This window comes from Microchirus variegatus (genome assembly GCF_963457635.1).
Source record: "Microchirus variegatus genome assembly, chromosome: 8".
Lineage (NCBI taxonomy): Eukaryota > Metazoa > Chordata > Actinopteri > Pleuronectiformes > Soleidae > Microchirus > Microchirus variegatus.
Window position 1 is genome coordinate 3,457,002 of NC_139809.1, and position 20,026 is coordinate 3,477,027.

The window sequence follows — 20,026 nt, forward strand, 5'->3', positions numbered from 1 at the left end:
CCACTGTTGCACCCCCAAAATGAATATAAATATATTTGAATTATCACAACATACTGGTTTGTTGTTTATCTTGTAAATAAATGTCAAATGTTATTTCTGAGAGAGTCCACACGTCTTTTGATAAAGTGATTTATTCATTAGCGATGAAAACTATTACATGAACAAATAAGGTACTTACAATATGTCGCTTCTTACAGGGATGGATGTATTTATTCATTTAGCCTACTAACTTCTGTGTAGATTCTTCATAAAGGACATATACAATGGTTTGACAGCTACAAATGCAGATGTTCTTTTATAGGCCAAATTCAATGGAGGAAAAAAACAAAACAGTTTCACTCATTTAAAGTGCACAACAACTAAAGTGAGTCTGCAGAGAAGAACACAACAAAAGGAGTAGGCTAATTCACAGGAACTGGCTATTTACACGCTGCTATCATTGACAACAGAAAACCCGGAAAAGAAACTTTAATAACTATTACTAGATATACAGTACATTGTTCATTGCACTTTGCCACAAATAATAAATATCAGTTGTATCGTTTTTCAGGAAAAAAAAAAAAAGAGTAGATACACGTTTATAGAATGTACAAGTATACAAGTTAGTCGGTGTTTGACTCGAATCCTCAGGGGTGCCAGTGGGTTTCCTGCGGTGCGCAGTGCGTCAGGAGCCGTGGACGCACGCGTCCTGTGGTCACCAGTGGAGCGACGCGTCCTGTGGTCACCAGTGGAGCGACGCGTCCCGTGGTCACCAGTGGATTGATGTGGTTCAGGGAGGAAGCAGAGGAGACTTGAAGGAGCAGGAGCCGCTGCAGTGGCGAGGAGTCAACATCTTACAGGAGAAATGGTGCAAAGCGTCGTGAGCTTCTATGAAGAAGGGGATGAAACTATCAATAGTGTACGCGCGTGCGAGTGCAGAATTGAAAAATAAATAAATAAATAAAATAAAAATTACAAGATAATCTTGATAAAATGTTTTATAAGGCTGATGATATTAATTATGCGTGCGTCTTCTTTGGTTTAACTATGAATAAAGTGTCAAACTGGACAACCACGATACTGAGAGAAACTAATATATGACGATGAGTGAAGTCTAAAATCAGTTTTGCACGAGCGGAAGTGAATGAAACAGATCGTTATTAAACAGCTCACCTCTGACGATGTGGAGCTGCTGAACCATCTCCTCTCTGTAGGAAAGCTCCCTCTTCATTTGATCCTGAAAATTATCTGAGGAACACACAGGGCAAGGGATTTCAGTCACAGCGAGAGTCTGTGTAACCGCTTACTGTAGTAATATTAAATCGTTCCACATAATAATAATAATAATAATTAAAAAATCATGAATATTCAAAACATCACTGATATATAAAGGGTTGTGCGGTGTTGAAGGTGAAAAGGGTGACAGAATTACTCTTAATGCACTGAATTTACTGGCACACTCACTCGCCTGTGAGGGGCGCTGTTCTCAAACTAAAGCAAAAACACAAAAGAAACAAGTATGCCATCCATCATAAACTCCAGGGCCCCTTAACGCAGTAACCTGCATGTTATGGTGTGGAAATTGTTAAATGCATGATTTATAGTGCAGCTTGTGATTTAGCAATTTTGACAAAATCGGTGAAATTTAGTTCTGATCAGACACAATCACAGTTTTGGTTTTGGATGCAATATAGTTGAGAGTAGAAATATTTATATATATAAAGAAATTAAAGTGACATACTATCCCTTTTTGAAATTAATAAATTCACTTCTTCTAATTTCTTTTTGTGATTATTATAATTTTGTCTTGTTCACAGACAACAAAAATATGACTTGATCCTTCGACAACCCACCTAACTGACTCATACTAGAGTGGAATATAAATATGAAATATGTGGAACAAAATTAGTGCTGTCTTGTCACTTGATTGTGATTTGTTGGAACCAAAAAATTTAATAATAAAAAAAAACACCATAGAGGTTTCACATTTACAAAGAGGCCGATATTTAGAACCACATTTCATAAAAAGCCTCAAGTGTTAAATCAGTTTAAAAAAATAATAATAAAATAAATCTTGCACAGCTTACCACAATGTTATTTTCTGTTATTGTCATCCCTCGTATAATAGTATACAAAGGTGAAAGAAGATATTTTAAATAACTGCATTGTCAGTTCCTATTATCCTCCCACTGGACTGTGTATGTGATGTTTATATAAACCCAACTCATTATCTGATCTGGATTATTATGCATCAGTCTTCTGTAATAAAACTGCTTTATACTGACATGACAGGATCTATTGTTTTTCCTCTTGCTGTGGATTGTTTTGCACAATGATAAATTAAAGACGTTTACTACCAGAGTGTATGATGTTGACAGCGAAAATGGCATAATATCAATTGTGATATTTCAATTTCATAAATTGAACCCCCCCCCTCTGCAGTGAGTGTTACACCATGCATGGATATGTTTCATCAAAAGGTGAAACTCGTAATCCTCTCAAATCTCTGTTAAAAGGGATTTGGGAACATTCTTCCAGGGGAGTGTGTCCCTGACCCACACAGCGAACAGGAAGATGTTTGCTTTGCAGAGACAGCGTGTGTGTCATGGCATGCCAAGGCCCGAATCACAAACATAACAGAAGACAAACACTTAACTTGCACCAAAAAAAAAAAAAAACTCTTAGTCCCTATTTATGAAACCACTGGGATAAAAGCTCAGAGTGGTGGGAAAATGCACTGCTGCAGAATTTGGCTTACCTTTCAAATGTTGAAATTCACGTTCCAGCCTTTTCCTCAGCTCAACCTGCTCTAAAAGCTGCTTCTGGAGTTCCTCTAAAAACAAAAAAGCAGAGAAAATAGATGCTGTTTGAGGAGAGGTTTAAAAGTGCTTTGTATCAGGTTCTTTTTTTTTCTAGGACAGGTATCTATTTTTAATGACAGTGATGAGAACATCATCATCCTCCTCACTCATCATCAACAACACTGGGCCTACAGTCTCTGTCCCTTCTGTGTTTCAGGGAGAATTAAAAACTCCAGAAATAAGAATGTTTGGGGAGGGGGAAATAGATGTCATGTTTGGTATTAATTGTGCAAATTAATTCAGCAATTTATTTCTGCAAGTGACAATTACAAGGGGGTGAACACAGTTTAATGTACCATAAAATATGTTTATAACTTGTTCTTAAAATTGATAAATAATAAGTAGTAAGCCAGAGGTAAATTGGTCAAATTATTCTTTCATTTTCTCATAATTCCATAGAGATTATTTTCAATCCTGCATGATTTATTTTTTGTCCCTTTTAACAAAATAAATAGTATGATTTAAAATACACTTAAAGTATAAATCTGATGGCAATAATAAATATTATTATTATCATTATTATTATTTATCGTCTTACCTTTTTCTAGACTTTCTACGCGTGATGGCACAGCTCTGGCTGGCGCGTCCTCGCCTGAACACACAGAAAATAACGTTATATTTCCCTGTTTGTCAAAATAAATATTTAAATAACTAATAATAATAATAATAATAATAATATATATATATACATTAGAGCCGCTGTGTCCTAAAACAGCTGTTTTGTCTGACCTCAAAGTGACTTACCGTCCTCACGTTGGGTTTCTTCGCTGCTTTGTTCATTAAACGACTTGGTTTCGATCTCCTCCACAGTAGAAGACGGCTCCTCTTTACTCGCACTTTCATCTTAAGAGAAAATAAATCGATGTGATTTTTTTTCCTCCGGTATTTTTAAAAAATATATATTTTAATGCTTGATATTTTTGAACAAACGCAGATAGAAAAAAAGCCTAACCGTTTTTTGTGAGCGCTCCACTGAGGTAATTGGCAGGTCTGAACTGATACGGACTTCTCTTTTGCTGCACTTCACTCCTCTCCGGTGTGTAAACCTAAGGAAGAAAGAATCACCACGTCTTTCAGCATTAAAAAAAAATACAATTAAAAATGGGTTAATTTATAGTTATTAATAAATAAATAAAAAACTACAATTGTGAAAAATATACTCTATGTTGAAATGAAGTCTTTTAATTTTTATTTCAAGAAAGGATTTTGTGGATTGAATGTGCACATGCTGCTTTTTACACTGTCTTAAGACACATTTCAGGGGACACAAAGATGTCTGCAGCTTATAAATAAACACACAGGACAAGGACAATAAACCCACTTGCAGGGGAAAAAAAACTTATAAGTCACAGCTTCAGTGTTTCTCAGTTAGAAGTCACTCACTTCAGTGAAAGACGCGGCTATGTGGGTCTCTGATAAGTGCTTGCTCTGCAGTTCTCTGTCCGTGGACTGGGCCACGTGTAGACTCATTTTCTGGGAGTCAAACACGCTGCTCTCCGGCGCGCTCTTACACTCGGAGTCGCTGGGGGAAACACTGTGTGCCAAGCCGGGGGGAGTCCGAGCGCACACCGAGGACAGAGGCCGGGAGTTCCCCACCTCCTCCTCTTCCTCCTCATCTGGCGTTTTGTTCGTCTCCACGTCCACGTCCGGTTCGCCCTCGCTGTCCACGCAGGGGGACGCGGATCGGTAGCTGGAGCTCTCACTTAAAAAATCGGGCGACAAATAGCCTGTGCGACAGCCGTTGTACGCGCCCCTGTTGCCGTACAGCTTGGCGATGCAGTCTGCGTCTTTAATGACGGGTCTGAACGCGGAGACGTAGCTGATTTTCCGGGGCGCGAGCGTCACCGCCTCCAGCGGCCTCGCCTCGTCCCCGGACTTGTCGTCTTCGTTACGCGCGGACTGGGTGCTGGAGCAGCGGTCGTTGTCGACTATGCTGTCTTTGGACGAGTTGGTGCTGCGGTCACTGTGCTCGGGTAGGTCCATGTCAACGTGCCTGGGTGGACACAGCAGCTGTGGCGCGTGTTTGTGTGCAGTCTGTGGGTACGGCGGCATGGGCAGCGCGCCCGTCGCGGGCCAGAACATAGGGAAGGAGTGATAGGCGCTGTCCTTGGTGCCGGGCCACAGCACGCCCGGGAGGCCCGCCTTGCTTTGCTCCTCCAGCAAACCGTCTTCTTTCTTCTGGCACAGGCTGAACGCTGGGAAGCCGTACGGATGTGGGAACAGCGGCGGTGGGATTTTTTGCAGCATTCCAAATCCTTTATTGGGCACCGGGATGACCGGGTAGCTGCGCGCGCTGCTCATGCCGCCGCGGTTGTCCTCGCAGCTGAGGATTTTTGCAGGGATCTCGGGTGAGCCGTGGGTTCGGTTGGGTCCGTGTGATTTTAACGAGGAGCCGTGGGAGTCTGACCCACTGCCTGGCAGCGTCCTCTTACGACTCCCCCCGTTGAACATGGCCTTCACGTCTTCCCACGCGTGTAGAACATCGTCCTGGCCGCTTTTATCTGTTAATTTAAGATGTCGTCTCCAAGAATTGAAATTTGCTGCGTCTGGCTGCGTGTACTTGGACTCCGGCGTGCGATGTGAGTGAAATATGAATTTATTTGGTGAAAAATACATGTTGCAATAGGAGCACTTGATGCACTTGGCTCTGGAGCTGTTGTATCTGGCCGGGATGAAGCTGCCTCGACTCCCCCAGGCGCACTCGTGGGACACGTCGAAGGCAAAATTCTCTGGAAGTTTGGGAGGCGAATGGGCCCCAAGAAATGACTTACAAAGTCTCTCTGCCTCGCGTTTAGTGATCATCCCGCAGCGTCTGGAGGAGATCGGCATGGCCCCGGCTCTGCGCAGGATCTCCAGCTGGACTGGGGTGCACTGGACGCAGGTGATACCCAGCGCCACACGCCTATTGTGGATCTCGTTGTAGCTGTAATTCTTCAACAGGGTGTTCGATATCTGCGCAAGGCAAAGTCTCTCCTGGCCATCTATCACCAAAGACACGATGGGTATTCCGTACAGCACCGTCTCCCCCACCTGATTGGGTTTCAGGTTAGTGCTCGGGTAGGAAAGTTCTTGTTTGGAGCTTGGCGAAGAGCTGGAGTCTCGGCCCGCAGGTATGGGGTCCATGCTTGGAGGCCTGGAGGCTGCAGAGACGACGTTTGACGTGAGCAAGTGAGTTTTTCTATCTACAGCCTCAAGCAGAACTTAATAATAATAAATATTTACACATTTCATGTCAAGTGCCATTTAAAATGAACACAGAGCAGGTGCATGGCGTAATACATGATATATTTAGAGCAAGGATTATGAATAAAAGCAGATTATTATTGACTACAGTGATGATTATGATGAACAAATGGACATAAACTTAATTGGTAACAACTTCAGCTTTTGTTTAAATTGTTAAAACGGGCATCTACAGGATTAAATCCGGGATAATTCCAAAAGACTGTGCGTAAAACACACATTGTAAGAGCATCAAGTAACAGCTGATTCGTTTCGGCAGAACTCAGAACTCACCTTCAATGTTCGCGCAGCTCCTCTCCGCAGTGAACGAGAAGGCTGTGAGTGTGGGAGCGATCAGGAGGAGTGTGTGCTGGATGATGTAAAGGTGTTTGCTTTAGGAGTGGGACGCAGTTGTCCGTGCAGCACCGCCTCCTTCCTGCACGCTGCCCTCCTCTCTCTCTCTCTGCTCCGCTGTGGCTGTGTGCGGACGGTTTGTGTTGCGCCAGCAGCAGCAGCAGCAGCATCAGCAGCAGCAGCAGCAGCAGTAGCAGCAGCAGCAGTGCCCACATGGCCTGCAGACTGTGTTACAGCCCCCACCTTCCACCCCCCCCCCCCCCCCCCAGCAATCAAGTGACGGCAAATCTTAAAGGCAAGGCACTCCCACACTCACACAAGCAGTCTATGCATTAACTATGGATTCATGACCAATGAAGAATGTTTGAATGCTTGGTCTAATAACAGTCACTGCACATGCAGATAAAACAACGTCTGTATTTATATAAATAAACATTCTAAATGTTATTCTAAACATACTCCTTCATCACTGAAGGAGCATAATGTGTTTTAATTTATTCTTTTGCACTTTGCTGTCAAGGCTGCAGGAGGCTGCAGTGGGATTTGGCTTTCTGCTCAAAATAATAATAAAAAAAACAAAAACACACAAAACAAAAAAACACAGCAGGGAATCCACGGACACATTGTTGTGCGCGTGGAGTCAGGGCGCGCGGGGCCCTGCATCATGTGCTCGGTTCCCACGGATTCATCGTTTACAAGCAACACTTGCGCCTACACACGTTGTGACAATAACCAGCGGCTCTAAAGGTCACTCTGTGATCTGTGATCTCAAGTCCACTCTCCACCCTTTAAAAAACAAAAAAAAAAAAACAAAAAAAACATGTAAGAGAATCATAAAGAAGGACGCGGCCAAGCCTTTAGCGCCACAACAGAGACAATTTTCACTTTGTAAAGTCAATAAAGGTTTGGCTTAATCATTTTCCTTTGGCACATGCGCTGCCAAAGGAGCACTGATGTAATATTGATGGAGGTAACAGGACACGCTCCCGCTGGACATATTGACTCCACAGGGACAGGGCTGTGTGGCAATAACACCAATTTGTTCTTACTTATAGTTTTTCTACACAATCATCATATTGCACTGTTCATTTGGATATAGACAGGAATACACATTTGAATATTTAGATGCGCAAAAAAGACGTCGAAAAGAACAGCCACTAAATGCAAAATAAAATATAAAAAGAATCTATTTGAAATAGAAATGAGTAAATTCCAGGTGATAAATCTTTTATTGAAAATTATTTTATTTGAGGCTAGATTTACGTGATCAGTCCAACTTGAAGCGTCCAAAAAACGCGGCCTTCGCTGCCTCCTCCATCTGCCCATCTATTGATTATTAAAAAAATTAAAAGTCATTGTAACCATTCAATGTTTCATTTCCACTGAAGAATCCCACATTAAAAAAGGGGCTGAAAACGGCTGAAAATAATAATAATAATAATTTAAAAAAAAAATTTAATTCTAAAGCCCATGCAGTTTGAGTCTCAACACTCACAGACTGTGTGAGTGCATGGAGTGCTGTGTGGTGAGTGTGTTTCACTGGGCCAGGAAATGGAAGAGGATAAAAAAAACAGTGTTCCAAAAAAGAAAAGGTCAGTGAGGTCACGGCCAGCTACACACAGACACACTCTACCTTTTTTGTGCACCAAAGAACAGCTCATTTAAAAGTGTGTCTGCATTAATCACAGTGCTGCATCAAAGTATGATAATCACCTGAACACTCTATTAAAATAAAAGTGCCAGCCCAGGGGAAATCTTACCTTACTCTTTAATTGTTTTGAGGCTTTGATAGGCTTTTTAATCTAAGATTAATTTATCCATTCTTAAATAACTCTACATATGATTAATAAGCTCGAAAATTAAAAGGAGACCGAAGCAATTATAACAAGTGGTTGGTCATCACCTCATTAGATGGCATGAGAAACATGCAGTTTGTGTGTGTGTGTGTGTGTGTGTGTGTGTGTGTGTGTGTGTGTGTGTGTGTGTGTGTGTGTGTGTGTGTGTGTGTGTGTATTTGCCCTGACTGGGACTCAGGAAAAAAAAAAGTCACTATAAAGCAGAAAGAGACTGTTTGATGACAATCAGTGGGGAAAAGAGCTGCTGGCTAATTATTCTGGTTATTTCTGGCCGATGCTCTTTATGAGAGGGTGCATCACATTCTATTGCATATATATATATAAAAAATCTGACATAATAAAACACGTTATGTCTTTCCAGTAGGACTGCGCCGGTATTCTATTACCTCGATTCGATGTCACAATATCTGGTACTGCGATCCAAAAGTACCAATAATTGAGATTTTCTTATGACCTAATAACCCACTAGTGATACATTTCCAAAATCTAGTATTGCATGTCACTCGGTCAATCGGACATTTATCTAAATGCAAAGGGACAGTGTTTTTCAAAGTAGACAAATAAAGTTGTTATTTTTTTACTCAGTGTTCACTGAATAAAATAAAATGCTGGGCCAAAATGAACAGAGTCTCTCTGAAACAGGACAAATGAACATGCAGATGTCACTGATAGACAAAACAAGCAGAAATACTATGATTGTGGGGAGGTCACAATTTTATAAAATCAGCTAATATATATCTATATATGTATATTAGATTTTTTCCCAGGCTATCCTTAATTTCCATTTCTAACCCTAACTGGTCAGATCAGATCACTGATGACCACAGTGTTGGTCCTGAGTTGATCCTGAACTGGACGGGCGACAAAAAAAGAGAAAAGATCAAGCCTTTGAAAGGCCACCGGAGAGATGCAGTGAAAACAGCGAGGCTTGCTAAATGGTCGCTAATGTGTAAACAAGACATCACTCCTCTCCTGCTCTGATGTTTATTCGTCTCCTAAAAGCCCACCCATGGGTCCTGACCCCCACATCCTCCACCGCTAAACGGAACATTTCTTCTCGCAGGAGGTGGTTTGCAATGTGTGTGTGTGTGTGTTCGTAAAAAGGGGGGGTGGGGGTGAGTAGGGGGAGTTCATCACTGCATCAAATGAGGCTGAGCGCTGGGACCCTTTTGTCACAGACAGGGACTCATCTGCCAATGGTGAGCTGTGAGGTCCTGCGGGAAGAGAGGAACAAAGGTGCTAAAAGGCTGTGTGACAATGAAGGTGCTCTGAGGAGAGCCTTCAAGTGTTCACACAGGCTGCATGGGACAAGCTGTGCCAATCACTCTGCAATTACTTTTTTTGTCCAATCCACAGGCCTTGTGAGGGCATTCACGGAGAGGACCCAAGGACACGAGCAACCGTGGCAAGGTCCACGTCTCTCTGTCTCTCTCTCCACTCTCCAGCTGACCCGAAACTCACGACGGCCAGAAATGTGTGGTAAATCGCTTGCTCTTCTGTTGATTTAACTGACAGATTCACTCCATTTCACGTCACAGCAGAACACGAGAATGTTAATTTGTTATGTATAAACCCAAGGAAACTGAAAGATAGAGATTGAAAAAAAAAAAAAAAAGGAGAACACCAAGGTTATAGAGGGCAGCTTTTTGGTTTTGTCATTTCAAAGAAATTAAATTATGTTTTAGATGTTTTTTTTTTTTATGATCATTATACATAAATATGTACAGATGAATATGAGTTTATTGTAGTGAACTTTTGTTCACACTCACCTCTTCACAAAATGTAAAACAAAAAGCCTCAGTAGCTAATTTTCGACGAGATTTCAGTTGTAATAATAAAAAAAAAGAGTCCAACATTCAACTTGTTTTGTTTTAACTACAATTTACTTAAATTATACAACACAAAAACACAGTCTGGTAAAAAAAAAACAACTGCATATGATATCATTACACCCACAAGTATGATGATACTGACTTTTTATTCCGCTCCGGCTATAACACATAAGCACAGCACACTGGCCTCTGCTATTTCATGATGACACATAATTGTCAGTTCACCGACTGACTCACTGCGTCGAGTATTTAGAGAGTTTAAGTTTTGTGAATCAACACTGTACACTACAGTGTAATAAAGAAAGATGCAGGAATTTGTCTGCATCCAACCCCGAGCAGTTTCACTGGTGTAATGAGGAGTCAAGTGAGAATGGGAATTATCGTAATGATAACAAAGGTCTATGCGCCATAGCTTGGGGCTGTATTGTAGGGCATTACCATAAAGATGCGATGTGCTTGTATTGCAGGGTTTTTGTGGGAGCGCAGGCCAAAGAGATAATAACTATTAGTAGATGACAGTGCTTTGTGGGATTCCAGCTGTGGAGCCCAAATTTCCATACAGATAGCATAGCTCTGGGTGGATGATATGCACATGTGGGGGAAGGGCTGGGTAACTCTGAACACACGCACACAGAGGGTTTGTGTGTGTGGTAAACCTCAGTGTCGGACTCTGTCGTGGTGTCTCCAGTCAGACTTGTGAGCACTCTGCAGGTCTCTGTGGGCAGAACTGTCCAGGGAACTGTCCAGGGTACTGAAACAGCTGAATAAGCTTTCAAAGGCAAGTATCGTGCAAATAAACTGCGTTTGTGTGAGTGAGACATTTCCACCATGACCACACGCAGGTGAGAGGCTGCATGCGCAACAAAAGGTGTCAGCAACGGGGGTCGTGGAAAACCTTGACAAACGACAAACTCTCCCCTTTTTTAACAAAGAGATAAGAAAATCTGAAATTTCAAGGTTAGAAACTTTAAGAACACACAATACACACTCATGGAGTCTCTTGCTATAGGGAGAATCAGCACTCTCATGTCTTCATGGTGACCATTGAGCCTTCAGTGGGGCCTGTTTCTGTTTCTCAATATGATGTTACTCCTATAGTAACATATATAACACAGTATGTTGGGCTGAGTAACTCTAAATGTCCTGTAGACGTAAACATGAGCACTGTGAAAGACTGGTGGCCTCTGCTTTCTCACCCTCACTTCTTTAGCTCCTCTAAAGGATAAGTTTGATAAAAAAAAAAAAAAATAAGTAGAGCTGAAACAATCAATCGATTACTAAATGAATCATCAACTATTTTGATAAGAGAGTTATCGGTTTGAGGGTTTTTTTTCCATCATAAAACAAGATTTCTGATCGTTTCTAAATGTGAATATTTTCTGGTTTCTTTGCGCCATATAAAAAGGAAATCAGGAAATTTGTCTGGTTTGTGTTTTGCCACTGATTAACTTAGTGGCAAACATAAATCACTCAGAGAGCACAAAGCTCTGCCAAGGCTGCTCACTTCCCATATTCATAGTCTAACATTTCAACATGTCAACAAGTCAGATTTTCTTGGACAATAACCTACACCACTGGTAAAAAAGACATAAAAAAACAAGAATACCTCTGTGCTAACAAGAATACCTTTGGATAACTTCACTAAAGTGTTAAAACGATGGCTGTGGATTGTGGGTATATATTTTTACGGTTTCTCAGCTGACTCTCAGTAGTAAAATGTTTGATGATTATACTATTGAAGTTAAAGGCTGGGGCTGGTTTTTATAGAGTAATTAATGTTAAATGTCTTCCCTCAATGTGAACTGGAGCATCATTTTGTGAGGAGGGAGAATCATTATGACCCAGAAAGGACATGTAGATTTGAGGATTCGGGGACAAGTGAGACAGAAAAAAGTCATACATTAGAAAGCACATGAGGTTATTATGTTAATAATAGTAGAACATTGTGTGTGTCAGTAAGCTCACAGACATCTGTAAACAACAGTGAAGGTATTTTTTCTATCAAACAAACACAGCTGTTGAAAACAAGGCTCAGGAGACTGAACAGGTAAGACGGCCTGGATCTCAGGAGCTGCTTAGTTCGGTCGACTCACAATGCCAGAGCGCTGAGTGCATTTATGCAAAGACGAGGCTCACAGAGACCAGACAAAGATAGTGAGAGCAAAGAGCACGAGGACACCCATCACCCTGTAATTATCCCCCTGGTGTGTGTGAACTGTCCAACTCTGCGTCCTTGATAGATTCACCTGACCCAATAACACAACACACCCGGCCACAATGGACTTGGGGGGTGGTGGTGGTGGGATAAAGACAACACCATAGATCAGCCAGGGATCAGCAATGAGACAAAGACCTAACATCTGGGAGCTGCTGTGAAATTAAAGAACTGAAAGATTGAAGCAGTCCTGCTACAGCCTCCCGTTAATAGCCTGGGAGCTGCTTGAGAAACGGCACAAGTGAAGTAAAGCAGGATTCAATTTCATTTGATATTAAAGAAATACCCTTTGGCATCTCTCTTTCTCTCTCACACACACACACACACACATACTCTTCCTCGATGCTCTTCACTCTGCTACCTTAGAGTGATGTATTGAGCCATTTAAATTAACAATGGAATGGTTTATTCTAATCTGCCCGTCCCAAGGAGAGCCCAGGATGTTGCTTGCTGGAGTGGGACATCAACTCCACACACACACACACACACACACACACACACAGCACCTCTGGACCTCAGGCTGGGCAGCGGTGCATGTCGCTCTTTCCAGATAGCCCAAACAATCAGATCAGCCCTCCATCCAAAAGCAGACATTCACATGATCATTATGATGTGGAGAAAGAGAGCGAATAACACAGCTGAGCTCGTCATTACCGGACACGCCGGAATAACATCTCCCAAAGACGAGTAAATACATGTCCTTCGCGAGATGGAACAGAGGAAAAAAGAAGCAGTAAATACACCAAAGTCTTATAAAAGGAAATTACTTTTTTTGGAGTTGCTGTCTTCTTCACGAACTTCAGCAGCGGCTTGTAAAAATCATATTACGTCCCATCATCTCAGCCCGATACAGACGTCTAAATCATTCATGCCAAGGCCTTGGTCAGCTGAATACAAATGAGGATACAGTGGGTGCTCCATCTGTCCCCTAGGGGGTGTGCAAAAATAGATGTGAAAAAAGCGCCGTTTGATTGATGCTCCTACACTCTGAATAATGATCGGTTCAGAGGTCAAACTACTTCGGTGACATGCATTATATCATTAATTACAGACATCAATAAACAATAGGACACTGTCCATATGCTTTAAGTGTGCTTATGCCTCGTGTTTTCCCCGCTGGATGATTTCACAATTAGTAAGCGTTACACAGTAACCCTATAAAACTCAGAGAAAAGACACTCCTCAGCTATTGATTGCATTCTCAGAATAGCACGCTGAAAAATGTGGTGTAGTAATTACAAGTGATGAGAGAAAGAACATTTCGATCTCACAGTTACATATGCAATTAAAATATTATTCATTACCTCTTAAATAAAAGCCTGGTTCTGAAATCCCATTAAATTTGGGATAATTGTGTGTGTTTAATTATAAGCCGTGGCAGGGAGGAAGGAAAGAAGGAAGGAAGGAAGAAAGAAAGGAAGGAAGTTTCAAAGAAAGTAACAGAATGTGCTGTGACCTATTTAGCAGAGGAGACATTTTGTTTTAAAAGTGACCTTGCTGTGAAACCTCAGCTCAGAATAGCTCAGATAGTTTTTTCCGCTGCTTCTCGGTGCACACACACACACGCACACGCACACGCACACGCACACACACACACGCACACCTATTACTTCTGTTCCAGGTTAAACAGAGCTGTAAGCAGAGATCAGCGACATCGAGTCATCAGTTCATGCTAATCACAAACCTGAGCATGTAATATAGTGAGAATATGCCGTCACGCAGGCACAAAGTGAGCTGTAATCGCTACATGGCCTTTAAAAATGTGCGCATAACCAGTTTAATTTAGAGATTTTAATCTTCTACTTGATTTAAAAGAGAAATAATATTTATCTGACCGTTGTAGCTGCTATTTTACATAGTATTATTATTATTTGCAACTTTTCTACATAATATGCAATATATTAAACAGGTCATTTGTGGGTTGTTTTTTTATGACTGACTTGATGACAGTGTTTCATATACCGTAGACTCCTGCACCAGTAGTTATTTTTATTTTACTTGAACGACCACAATAAGGCTTGGCCTTGTGTTTCTCAGGTCTCTGTCCATCAGCACCCTGTTTTTGCTTTGTTTGTCAAAGGCACTATGCAAAAAAATTTAATTATGATATATAGATATTTTGTTCCTGGATTTTGCTTTGTTGTTTGTTATCCTTTAAATAACAAACCTCACCTTTTTGCGCTCACGCTCTCTCAGCATGTCAAACAAACTTAACTACACTCTTAGAAATAAGGGTTCCAAAAGGGTTCTTCTACAAGGGCTGAGGTTCTACCTGGAACCATTTGCTTCTGAAAAACCCTTTTCCCGAAGAAAGGGTTTTTCAAGGGTTCTTGGTCACACTAATGGTTCAAGTAAGGACCATATTGATCCAGAGAACCCTTTAACACCCTTCCTGAATAAAGGGTTTTAAAAGTGTTCCACCAAAAGGGCTCCAGGTAGAACCTTTATAAAAAGTTTCTACCTGGAGCCAAAAAGGGTTCTCCTATGAGGACAAGACAAAGAACCTTATATGGTTCTACTTAGCACTTTTATTTCTAAGAGTGTACACCACAAACCATAGGGTATTAAAACAAAGGCATAAGGTAACACTTCACTAATCACTTAGTGACATTGTTTGTGACTAAAACTACCTTTAAATGTGCAGACTGGTGGATTTGGCCGTTTCCTCACATTTCTATTTCACTTTTACATCTTATTCTCAAACTACACTGTGCTGATGATACTTGAAAAATGAAAAACGTATGTATTTTTGAAGTATTTTATAGATATACGGTATTTATTTTTTTATTTTTGTCCACAGATTCAATCCGGTCTATGTAAAAGTTCACGTCTGAGCCGTGTGCTGCCCTGGCACAACATCCCCTGCTGGCTCCGTCAGAGCAGCTTGGCTCGGGCCGGTGGCTTCAACCTGCAGGCAGCCTTAGGACAGCCCGAGCGGAGCTGTCTGCCACTCCTGTGCTTCATTAGGAAACAAAATATAAGGTTTCCACTCCATTAGGAATGACTTTAGGAGTGAAAGCACATAAGACGCCGACTCACCTCATCAACAATGCATTGCAATAATGGCCGAGGATGAATGAGTGTGAGCAGAGAGGGGGAGCGAGAGAAAACAGCATTAGCCAGTATACAATGTCTTTACAGCAGAGTGAAAAGGGGAGGAAAAAAAAATCATTAATGCAATAAAATGTGGTCAGATTAATCAAATGCCTCAAACTCCTATGAAAATATTACAGGGGGAGAATTTTCTATTACATCTAATGGTGTCTAATCTAATACTGGCAGTTAAAGGCTTGGGCATCTATTTATTGTGAAACACAATTTGGGAAGTTTAAAGGGAAGCAGTGAAGCATGTGTGCAACATAGCCGTCAGGAACATAGGCAGTGATCTTTTCCTGCCATTTTCTTTCCTCCAACTCATAAAAGCTTACCATTAAAGACTGTAGGCTGCTCTGAGTTTGAGGGAAGAACACACAGAGAGGAGAGGCAATATGTAATTAGCGTGTCATAATCAAAATGACCCACTCGGACACTTTATGATCAGCAAGACAAAATTACTGCACCACTGGTGGCAATCTGTGGGCATGTTTTAACGCCATTAACGTAATGAAATACAAAAAATGTTAATGGCTCGCCTCTTCACACGGACAAGAGTCAGGAGCACAATGCTCGTTTCACAGTGCATTTTCACTAACCTGCAGGTTGTGAGGAAATGCTGGGCTCAGGAAACGTACTATCTCGGTGTAAATGGCTCGGAAGAAGAAGAAGAAGAAGAATACAAAAAAAAAAAAAGAAGTCTCCTTGTCTTTTAAAACAATCTGTGAAAAGTATCATTCCCCAGTCGCACATCTCCAGTGACAGACTCTACGGAAGATCTCATTTTCAATTAAAATCTCATTTGCTTGGAAGTTGAAATGAAATCATGTTGTGAATTAGCACATGAATTTACATACTGGGATGGCTGCCAGTGTGCAGGGAGACTAATTTACCTAAAAGACTATTTTTTTTTTTAAAGGATCTCAGTGATGGCGTGAGAGTAATGATGCATAAATCTGAGAGAACATTTACCAACATCTAGCAGCAATGAAGAAGTGGATTGTAAGATGTAACTAGTGAGGAAAAACAAATTTTGTATGTATTCATGTATAGTTGAAGAGCTTTTCTTACAGACGAAAAAGAGTTAACGCAAACTTCAAAATATGCCGAGTGGGGGGAAAAAAAATGCCATTGCAAACTTTTAAAAGGAAAATGATTGATGTTTTACCGTTACTTTTTTTTTTGCATCAGAGTGGAAAACTATTCACTGTTAATTAAGGATATGGGTATTTGAAAGAGCATGCAGTGTTTTTGATATGAGAACTGAGAACAAAAGGTGGTGGACATGCTTATCCTTGAAGTTTTATAATTCCAACCTGCACTTGATGGCCCTCATACCCAGAATACATGCCTTCAATCAGCTGTGCGCCGGGCCGCAGATTGTCCACAGTAAATTACTTGCTCATTTTGCAAGGCCTTCTCTGACAAAGAGCTATAGCTGTTATTGATTAATTCTTTCAATTAAATAAAGCTTTGCTCTCTCCACTCCTTGTAAATACCTAGAGACCCCCTATCCAACACAATATCCATTCTTTTTACACTGCTAACATTATCAGTCTGCACGCAAAATTAATTCCCCCACTATTGCTGAAATAACTATAATTGCAAACTACACAGAGAGAGAAATTGGAAAGGGGTTTTAATATACATTTCCAGGTGTATTCTCCATTTGTTCAAGTCAATAACATTTTTCATTAACATTTGTAATAAAAAAAATAAAAAAAATGCGAGTTCCGTCCCCCTGCTCATTTCCTTTTTAATTCAGAGATGAATTCACCGGCACACTTTCTAAACTGCTATGTGCTACACTTTCTCATTTAATTTGGTTTAAGACATCCAAATGGGATTAATGTTGGCCATCAACTATAAAACATTTTAATTTACATATTTATCAGCTGAATGAGCCATGACTCACAATAGGTAAGACGTATTAACGTGATTGCATGTTGATGCAACATTTTAATATAATCAGAGAATCAATATGTGGGTGAAAACGGGGAGCGACTGGAGGAGCGCGGTTCTCGTAATTCCTGATATTTATTGAGTTATTTCTTTGATAGACTGAGTATTTGTAAAGATGTCTGGAAAAAAATGTGCCATTTGCCAATTCAAATGCAGCGCACGGTGATTCGGGTGCCGCATGGACAGGCCAAAAACAAAGGGAGAGAAGAAGAAGAAGAAGAAGACGGTAGACCCAGTGTCTGTCCTTCATTGTTATCTCAGTGATGCTCCTGCAGGTGGGCAGAATCAGATCAGCGTGGCTTGGCCCTCAGCTGTACCGAGGTCAACTCTCTGCTCGTCTGTGCTAGGAATTATGAGCTAGCCTCTTGCCCGGGGCGCACAGATTTAGCAGTGACCCTGAACACGGTCGCCCCCCAGAGGTTGACAAATTTTATCACCACATTTTTCCACCAACTTTGCTCAGGAAACCTGCACGACTCTGCAAAGCCAGCCCCCACCAGTAGCTTTCCCTAACCTCATACCTCATACCTCAGACATAATGGGAAAAAAAAAAAAAAATCACACCTCTGTGAACAGGAATATTTTAAGATTTATGGAAAATAAGGACACGTGTGGTGGAATGGAAAGGGACAGCAAGTGCTCAAAAGCCTTTACAGCAGAAATGTAATGTTTACAAATTACGAATTAAGAACGTTTACGATGCACCTAAAATATTCGAAATTTCAAAAAAATCACATGGCTTGGCTTCAGTTTCACTGCTGAAAAAAGTGCAATATATATAAACGGCTAAGATAAATTATCAGTGACAAATTACAAATGACTGAAACTAACAAATAGGATTTCTGTTATACAGAAAACTGCATAGTACGTGTTTTTTAATGCAAACCTACTCTGTGACACAACAATCATGACAAATACCTCGTGTTTTGCACCTTTTTTCTCCCTAAACCTTCGAGAGCTCCGAGTCCAGCCCAAAGATAAGGAAGAAAGGGCGGAAAAAAATTAGTTGAGACGTGAGAGAGACGATAAATCAGAAAGATCTTTGCTAGCGGCTGCATACACATTAGATCGCATCTTCAAGATTTTCAGAGCAAACCGTCGAGCAAAACTCCATTACCTCCTGACACAGAATACAAATGAATCACAACATGGGGTGGGATGGAATTAAAGACCCTTCTCTAATCAATGACAAGCCAGGATGAAACCCTCTCTTCCATAGCTCTGCCATAGGCAAACTTCAAGCCCCTTGAAAACACACACTTGTGTGCACGCATGCATACACACACACACACTCAAAGACATGATGGACACACATACACACAATTGGCATGATGTCACTGGCTGTTTTCCAGCTTGTCTTTTCCAAAACTGGTAGTGAGAATGTGAGTATATATCGCATGAAGGGAGTCTTTTCTTAACCTGCTATACTTCAATTTCACATGATTATTTTTTTTTTTTTTACAAATAGCAGCTGATTCTGTCAGGTGGATGGTGCCGGATTCAGGCTGTGAGGTGAAGGGAAAAGCTGTCTCTGTTCCGTTGTTGCTCTCTTCTGCTCAGACAGATGCACAGGCCTGTGTAAATGACAGCCTGAGCCCGAGGATGTCTGCTGGCTGCCGCGCGGCCTGCTACAGCCTGCAGGTGAAGTGTCTGTGGCGCCATATGGAGCAGGGAAAATTAACAACGAGAGGAAATTCTCCACAGCAGCAGGAGGTCTCGCTAGTCTCTCCTCCAAACAAAATTTAAAGACGTAGAGAAACAAGAGAGGGGGAGTGATAAAATTAATGGGGTTCAACATTTTAACACAACACCGACGGCAATGTTTGCACAGAAAAACAAGAATTCCCTTTACAGTTTAGTCACATTGCGCTCCTCCAGTATAAATCAGTGCCTGGCTTAAGTAGTTTGACCTGTTCTATAAATGTACATTAACCCGGCTGGTGCTCCCTCCCAGGTTCTAGTCTCCTCTACAATCGTAGCACAGTGGCTGTTAGTGCAGGTGAGCTGCGTCTGTCCCTGGTGGCTCCTTATACTTGCTGCCATCATTGCGGAGGTGCCCCATGTGGAGCCTCTCTTGGTTTGGGTCATTGATTACAAAGAGCCTCCTGGTTTTGTCTGACAGATGTGAATCCATGCTATTTAATTTGGAGAGTTACCCTCAAAGGGACCACCATTAGCTATCCAATCTGACCACAAATAGTGTTCCATTAAGCAAAGAGTTTGAGAAGCTCTGGTGGTGTGTCTCCTGACAGCATGGAGGAAGCCTTGGCATATTACAGTGAATGTTAAATGCTTGGTTGTTTAAACAAAAGGGAGATCTTACTTTAAAGAACGTCTTTGTTTTAGAGATACATAAAGAGCCCCCTCAGCGGGATTCTACAGGCATATTAGAGCTGAAACTGTCCTTGTTTAGTGTCTAAAGAGGGTGGGGTTGGTAGTTAAAATGTTAATAAGTGCAATTCAGTTTTAATTTAACAGCCCTCTGCATTCCTAATTACTCCACTAGCTGTGAATAAATGAGGAAGAGCGCTCATCTCTTGGCCTCTGCCTTCAACACAAAACACATTCGTACCATTTTCCGATATGGAGTGAAAGAGGACTGTGAGGAAAGTGATCTCAGCTCATCGGCTCCTCATGAGCAAAGCAGCATGG

The 20,026-nt window shown here is 41.4% G+C and overlaps 1 protein-coding gene across 1 annotated transcript; it reads right to left on the minus strand.

Moving 5' to 3' along the window:
* Window positions 1–769: 769 nt before the first annotated feature.
* On the minus strand, window positions 770–5,975 carry skor1b (SKI family transcriptional corepressor 1b; the record flags this gene model as incomplete). The annotated part of the gene is made up of 7 exons (XM_083893926.1): window positions 4,224–5,975; window positions 3,793–3,886; window positions 3,585–3,683; window positions 3,379–3,432; window positions 2,738–2,812; window positions 1,153–1,227; window positions 770–867 (listed from the first exon to the last, which is right to left on the minus strand). Exons 1-7 carry the CDS (start codon window positions 5,961–5,963, stop codon window positions 770–772), a joined length of 2,235 nt encoding a protein of 744 aa, XP_083750052.1. The 5' UTR covers window positions 5,964–5,975.
* Between the last annotated feature and the right edge of the window lie 14,051 nt (window positions 5,976–20,026).